The following is a 7205-nucleotide window of genomic DNA, read 5'->3' on the forward strand; positions in this document are numbered from 1 at the left end:
TCGCTACTTACAGACACGCCGCCAATATAATATTTTCACTCGTCGCCAAATGTAGTGTTCGCCCTACCTGTGTCTCTGTAATTACCATCCGATAATTAGGATATCGGCTCGCTTGCCCACATAACGTCTTACTCCTGCTTACTCCCGTGCCACACACTCCCGGTTTCCCGCCAACTGGCCATAGAGTATAGTGTGCACTCTCCGCGTCTATGCGACAACGAGACGACAGATATCGGTGATAACACAGTACACTACACCGCCTACGCCGTCTGCTGCGCCTTTACCATGCGAAGCCTCAAAAGCCGTCTACACACTCGCGCGCGAACCGCGCGCGAAGGCGCGAAACACCCGCGTAACATGAGTGTAGATCCGATTCGCATATTCTTCGCGGCTTCGCGGCTCGTTCGCGCTGTGTTCCCCGAAAATTGTCGGTTTTTTGTCCCGCGACAAAGCGCTCGCAGGCGCGAAGCGCGACGTGAACGCGACAAGACTATACATTCGCGCCTCGGGCAGCTCAGTCGCTCAGTAGCAATTGACACGGATGGTTGTGTTTTAGTTTTTTTTTAGGTATATGCTACGATTTTGCTTGCAAAATGAGTAACGTGTGGAGCAATGAATTAGAACTAACATTTATAGAATGTTTTCGTGCTGAGCCGGTATTATGGGACATTAATTTGAAAGATTATAAAAATAAACTGAAAACCCATGATGCTTGGATGCGGATAAGTACGGTGATGGAAATACCAATTGATGAATTGAAAAAGAAAAAAGGTTCTCTCATGTCAAGCTATAGGAGCTACAAGGGAAAAGTTAAGAAGTCCGTTCAATCGGGAGCTGGTGCCGATGAGATATATCAGCCCATTTGGTTCGCTTATGAAGCAATGGATGCTTTTTTGGGAGATACTCTAAAGTGTAAAAAAAGTATGAATACGGTTAGTAGATAACTTTATTTTTTAATAGTTAGGTACTTAAATATTACTTAAATATTTTGTGAATTCGTTTCTTATTTCTGTGGCGTTATTTGCTGATCGCCGAGGTACTCTTCTCAAGTTACGAAAAGCGGATGTATTTTCTTGATCTGTCCTCCATGATCCAGGTTGTATAAGTACTCCATCATCATCAAACATATCAATAGATCCGGGTGGTGTATAGATATGTAAAGAAGTAGAACTTCGTCTCAAGAAGTTATGTAGTAGTATACAAGTATATGTTATAAGGCGAGCCTTTTGTGGTTGTAATGGGATTGGTTTTCTAAACACTCTAAATCTGGCCGCCAATATACCAAAAGTATTTTCTACCACTACCCGAGCTGAAGATAATCTTTTGTTGAATTCACGTTTTGCAGATCCTATGTTGTGCTGATCAGGATAGGGCTTCATTAAATGTTCTGACAGTGCAAAGGCTCCATCCCCCAAAAAAACGTAGGGCACATCAATGTTCGAACCTGGTAATGGATGCGGTGGTGGTAAATTTAAGCTGTTTGTACACATCTTGTTCCATAAAATACTATTTGTAAAAACTCCACCGTCACTTATTCTGCCTTGGCAACCAATGTCAGCAAACATGAAATTGTATTGACTATCAACTAATGCTAGTAATACTATACTGTAGGTTCTTTTATAATTATAGTATACAGAACCAGAATTGAATGGACAGTCGAGAACAATATGTTTGCCGTCAATAGATCCAACCGCTCGAGGAAACTTCCTTGCAAATCCTCTTTCAATACGCAGCCACTCTTCTGGACAAGATGGTATCTGCAAAAAACATAACATATATAAAACCTTCATGTAAAAAACAGTATTTAAGTGCCTAAATGTATGTGTGTTTTTTTAGGAACGTGGAATAAAGGAGCCTAAAGAAGTAAATCTCGAAGCTATTAAAGAGAATGTTGAAGAAATGAATGAAAATCGAAGTCAGTCTATTAACACCCAAAAAGACAGTGACCAGACAATCCACCGACGCAAAATCTCTTCAGAAGTGGTTGACGCAGGAAATGTCGTTAAAGACGCTCTTATCACCTTCAAATCCACGCTAAAAAGGAACCCATTACAGCCTATTCAGCAAGACGATGATTGCGATTTATACGGAAAACTATTAGCAAATAAGTTGCGAAAATTATCTGAAAAGAATAGATTGAAGTTGATGCACGACATTGATGGGATGTATTTACAATACCAATTTGATGACCCTTTAGTGATGACTCCATCGCCACCTCATTTTTATGAACCAAGAACAGGCACATCATCATCTACGCATTCAGAGCCTCCATTTCATTACGGGCAGGCGAATCAAAATACTTATTACCAAAATAGACAAGTAATATCAGCCCCACCTTCTAATATCATTATTCAATCGAACCGGCTAATTCGTACACCAGATTATCCTGTCCTTCATTTACCAGAGAACCAAGATGCAAACACATCTGATCATAATAATGATATAGTTCAGACAGCTTTTGACTTAAGTTAAATACCTACTGAAATTACCGAATTTTGTTTTTATTGTCTATTGAATTTTGTTATTATATTTGGTTGATTTTGCAAAGTTATATTCTAGATTCTAAGTAGTTCTGTATATGCATAATAAAAGTATTAAATTGATGTCCTTACTTTTATTTCATCCTCTAACACTTCACATAGGGCATGGCAAACTTCGGGTATAATTTTTGATATTATTTGTGGTGAAACTTTGAACAAAAAATGAAGGCTTTCAAAGTCATCTCCTGTTGCTAAGTATCTCAGTGTTATAGCGAGACGTATCTGGGCAGGAATAGCTTTTCGTAATTGGGTGTCTTGTTTTGAAATTCGTGTTGAAATTTGACTAAGCAAATATTCAAAATCATTTAATGACATCCGGGAAAACTTTTTGAATTCATCTGTAGGTTCTGCAACTAGTTCATTCAACTGCTCCTCCATGGTTGCACTGTAACAAAATACAAAGTTATCAAGTATCAGATCCCACATCACAAGATATGTTACAGCGGCGTATTACATTTTAACTGTTATTAAAACTGTAATTTTATATAGCTAAAAGTGAATATATATTTATTTCACCCATCTTGTACTACGTACTTACTATATCCTAAACTCTATGAGAAAGCATAATAAATTGGTACTTACCTGGTTCTGTTTCGGTGAATGGTGGTAATCCACCATCTCCGTTTTCTTTGCTTCTTTTGAATTGTTTGTTTTTTCTTTATGGCGTAACTATAAATTGCTAAAGCGCAAAGTAGCCCCGCAGCTGCTGTAGTGGTTTCACTGTCCATACCGACTACAAATAAACTATATTGATTAAATGCTTGGCGTGCATACGCGTCAAGTGCGCGAACTATACTGAGAGCCCGGCGCGAACCTCTGCCAGTGTGGACAGTTGGCAGTTCTTGCTCCAATTCGCGCCGCGATTCGCGTCGCGATTGGCGCCGTGATTCGCGCGCGAGTGTGTAGATGGCTAAAAAAAATCCATGTACCCATAAAGCCAAACTGTTGAATAATTGTATTAAACAAAAAGAAATTCTTTTTTGTCTGTATTGTGTTACAGGTCCATCCGAAAACACATGTACAGTATTAACATCTTCATATTCACGGGCTATATACGTCAAAATTGGGTTTAGGTGTGCCCAAATCGCTTCAGGCGAATGTTCTGTAGAATCAGATAAAGTACAGAAGCATTGGGCTTTTTTGCCTTTCTTATACACGACACTGGTATGCAGGGAAATTTGGTATTGAGACGCTCCAAAATGGACGGCTTGAATTTCTTCATACATTTTGCACGTGTAATTTTCGGAGAAATCGCAATGTATAATTATTTCGTTAGCCTGTAGATTATCTTTTGTATATTTGTACATATTGAACTGATGCATAATGTTAAAGGTGTGAGTTTTAAAGATTTTTAGTTCTGCTTCAAAAGCTAGTATTAAATTTTGTAAATTTGCTGTCTTTGTTACCTTTGTCATTCTTTTGGACACTTTAGTGCCTTCATGTTTCTTGTATTCTACATTAATGGCTGACCACTCAAGCCAAGATACTTCATCATTTCTTTTTGTCGTAGAAAAATCATAATTGATACAATTCCTTTCACAAGTCGCACATTTTGAATACATGCACTGCTGAGATTTTACATCACATACTAATGCATCAACGAGATCGTCCAGTTTATTATATTCCTTTAAAACTTGGAGTTTTTTTAGAGCTAAAAATTTAAACTCAATATTAGCATGCTTTCTGCATACGCAAGTATCACGGTCTGAAATCTTTGGCCGAAGAACGAAAAAAGGTTTATATCTAACAAATGTTGTGTATGAAACGTTTATTCCTGTCTCTTCTTTAAATTTTTTATAAATATCTGTTAAATACGCCAAGAGATATCTCTTTTGCATTTTTTCTTTGTGAAATGTTTTGGTCTCCTTCTTACCTGCTGTAGCTCTGGACACGTCATCGCGTAAATAAAAGTTTTCAATAATAGCACCTAAGCTATTTGGTTTTCTGTGGTGTTCTGATGTCCGTATCGCTCCTCTCAAACCCATTAACGAACTTAAGCGAGTTTTCATTTTATATTGTCGCGCCAAAGAGTTGTTTATAATTTTTTTAGGACACGCCGTTCTTGGTTACAAGTGGAAGAATGATATGTACTTTGAAGTGAAGCAATAATAATATTTTTCTCTAATATAGTATGCTTCAATACTTTTTTATCAGTGGCTCTAAGGTTTAAGCTTTTAATGAAATATCCCGTTTTCGATAATGGGGAGTTAGCATTTTCCTTATCACACTCATTAAATTGACAATCTAACAACAATTTATATCTATATACCTTTTTCTTCAGAGCATTAACTTTTCTCTTCAATGTTTCTACTTTCGCCTTAAGATTTTTATTTTCTTTTGATAATCTATAATGTTTCTTCTTATAGCTTTGACGGCTCTCGTCTTTTGTTTTAACAGGTTCCTTACTAGACTTATTTTTTTAGCTTACGTCTTTTTTCTTTGTCTCGCTCAGATAATTGCGAAATCTTCAGGTATTTTCTCCGTTTCTCTTCAGCTTCTTTCTTTTTTCGTTCTTCCCATATTTCAGGTTTATTAGCTTTCATTCGTTCTCTATAATTTCGCTGTCGTTCAGCTGGTGTTAGTGGCATATTGCCTGTAAAGAAAAAAAACCTTAATACATAAATATTAAATATTCTAAAACAAACCCCACAGCAATTCTTATACCCGAACTAAAGCCATCCCTAGGTAGGTAAGTAGGTATATTTATTTTTCTCAATTATCTCAAACTTATCCCATTATAATACATTTTACCTATGATGTTACCCGCAAATTTCGATTGTATATCGGTAGAATACATTTTCAAATTTTATATTTTATTTGTGGATTGATTTTTATTCAATTCAATTCCATGTCGAATTTTCGTAAAATACCTTAACTATACCTTATGTTAGGTTATTACGGGAACGACAAGTGAAACGCTCGCTTGCTAGCAACCAGGGGTGACAATCTTAATAGTGGCAAACGAGAAAACGTATCATTATAGGTCTGCAAAATGAAGTGAGACAGTAAATACATTGAGGTCCTTACATGGAAGTGTCATTTTAATTTGGTAGTATTATAATGTAAGATATTAAAGAAACTGAAATATAGATGGCGTTATTTGTAATGACGATGATGCGCGATTGCGTAGTAGTTATGCTTAGGTGTGTAAGAGGGCGCTATCACATCTTTTATTGGTTCTACTCTTACCCTATCTTTTTTTTCAGCTAAAATAAAAAAATAAATAATAAAAATTTTGAGTTGCATATTGAAGCAATTACTAAAATTTAATGTTTATTATCAATTAGCCAGAAATAAAATAAAATTCAAGAATTTATTTTCTACTGGCAACATTAAATCCATTTTCTACATGCAACATTATGCAAAAATTGTCAATCAAACAAATTTGGCTGCCGGTTTGCGCTGAAGTGCTTTTCGGTGTCTTGTTTGTTTTTCCAGATTTTTATCCCTATTAGTGCTTTATCCACCTAAGTCCGTTAAGTTGAGCCTCTGCTCCTTCGGCCGTGTCGATTTTGTGCTTGAGGTGATCGAAATCTTGTGAATTTTGTGCTTGAGATAGGACTCGTTGACCCGTTTTGTGATAATTAATATTTATCATGTCTAATAGAAAGTGTTGTGTTCCCGGATGTACAAATGGCTTAGGTAAGCATTTATCAACATCCTTAAAACAAATAGTCGTCATTTTGTCACGACTCCACTGAATTCTAACTTGTTACCCTTTTTTTCAGACACTACGGGGTATTTACATAAATTCCCTAATCCAGATAAGGATAGGCAGCTATTTAATACATGGGTCTTTCATATTGGTGGTGACATTTTGCAACTTGAAAATAACCATATTTTCAAATACCGCCGCGTCTGTAATGATCATTTCGAACCAAAATATTGGTGCCGGAATAACCGACTTGCCAAAGGAGCTGTACCTACAAAAAACATGCCAGGTTAGTTTTAGTAAAATACCCAAATTAAGGTACCTGTTTACCTTAAAGAGTACCTAAGTCTCAAATTTCTAGAGTTGATGTTAGAAAGAAATAAACAGTCATGTTATTTGAGTTTAAAGTAAACTTTCCAAATCACAAAATGAAAAGCTGCAGTAAGTCTAAAACATCTGAATAGAGATTTCTTTGGAGCCACAATTTCTGTATGTACGCAGTATGTCATACAAGAGTTTCTATATTACATTTCAAAATTTACTATATTTATAATTCATATTATTTTATCGTTGTTTACAGGATTATCTTGCTCGAAATTCAGCATTGAAAAAAGAGCACTAAGACCTCTTCAGATTTCAGGACCGTCTACATCAAAAGGTATATTTTATCATATACATATAAACAAGCAATTCATTTTTATACATACATACATACATTTACATTACGTATGTACTAGCTTCCACTTGCGGCTTCGTCCGCATGGTGTATTGATAAAAAGTGGCCTATGTCTTAATCCAGGGTATCACCTATCTACATACCAAATTTCAACCAAATCGGTCCAGCCATTTTTGAGTGAAGTTATTTCAAAGATCATTTATTCCTACAAATTAGGCTGAAATTGAGTAACTTGAATGTCACATTTACCAAAAATCCTTTGCTATTTTTAATTTGTTGTAATACTTAAATAGCACTGCATTACACAATTTTGGTACCCTCTTGACTGAATGAATAG

General features: G+C 36.1%; 2 protein-coding genes across 2 annotated transcripts; one reads left to right on the forward strand and one right to left on the reverse strand.

Moving 5' to 3' along the window:
- Nucleotides 1-307: 307 nt before the first annotated feature.
- On the forward strand, nucleotides 308-2603 carry LOC124635923. Its single transcript, XM_047171887.1, has 2 exons — nucleotides 308-932; nucleotides 1837-2603. The coding sequence occupies exons 1-2, from the start codon at nucleotides 594-596 to the stop codon at nucleotides 2470-2472; spliced, it is 975 nt and encodes a 324-aa protein (XP_047027843.1). The 5' UTR covers nucleotides 308-593; the 3' UTR covers nucleotides 2473-2603.
- On the reverse strand, nucleotides 929-3445 carry LOC124635921. The gene is made up of 3 exons (XM_047171886.1): nucleotides 3123-3445; nucleotides 2613-2925; nucleotides 929-1757 (listed from the first exon to the last, which is right to left on the reverse strand). Exons 1-3 carry the CDS (start codon nucleotides 3266-3268, stop codon nucleotides 969-971), a joined length of 1248 nt encoding a protein of 415 aa, XP_047027842.1. The 5' UTR covers nucleotides 3269-3445; the 3' UTR covers nucleotides 929-968.
- Nucleotides 3446-7205: the final 3760 nt, after the last annotated feature.

Source organism: Helicoverpa zea, chromosome 13 (genome assembly GCF_022581195.2).
Source record: "Helicoverpa zea isolate HzStark_Cry1AcR chromosome 13, ilHelZeax1.1, whole genome shotgun sequence".
Taxonomy (NCBI): domain Eukaryota; kingdom Metazoa; phylum Arthropoda; class Insecta; order Lepidoptera; family Noctuidae; genus Helicoverpa; species Helicoverpa zea.

Excerpts from the sequence above, each read along its gene's own strand:
- LOC124635921 (XM_047171886.1), bottom strand. The coding sequence starts at position 3,268 with ATGGACAGTGAAACCACTACAGCAGCTGCGGGGCTACTTTGCGCTTTA. Across the intron at positions 2,926-3,122 it reads ATTCACCGAAACAGAACCAG|TGCAACCATGGAGGAGCAGT; the intron begins GTAAGTACCAAT and ends ATTTTGTTACAG. Across the intron at positions 1,758-2,612 it reads TGTTAGAGGATGAAATAAAA|ATACCATCTTGTCCAGAAGA; the intron begins GTAAGGACATCA and ends TGTTTTTTGCAG.
- LOC124635923 (XM_047171887.1), top strand. The coding sequence starts at position 594 with ATGAGTAACGTGTGGAGCAATGAATTAGAACTAACATTTATAGAATGT. Across the intron at positions 933-1,836 it reads GTAAAAAAAGTATGAATACG|GAACGTGGAATAAAGGAGCC; the intron begins GTTAGTAGATAA and ends GTGTTTTTTTAG.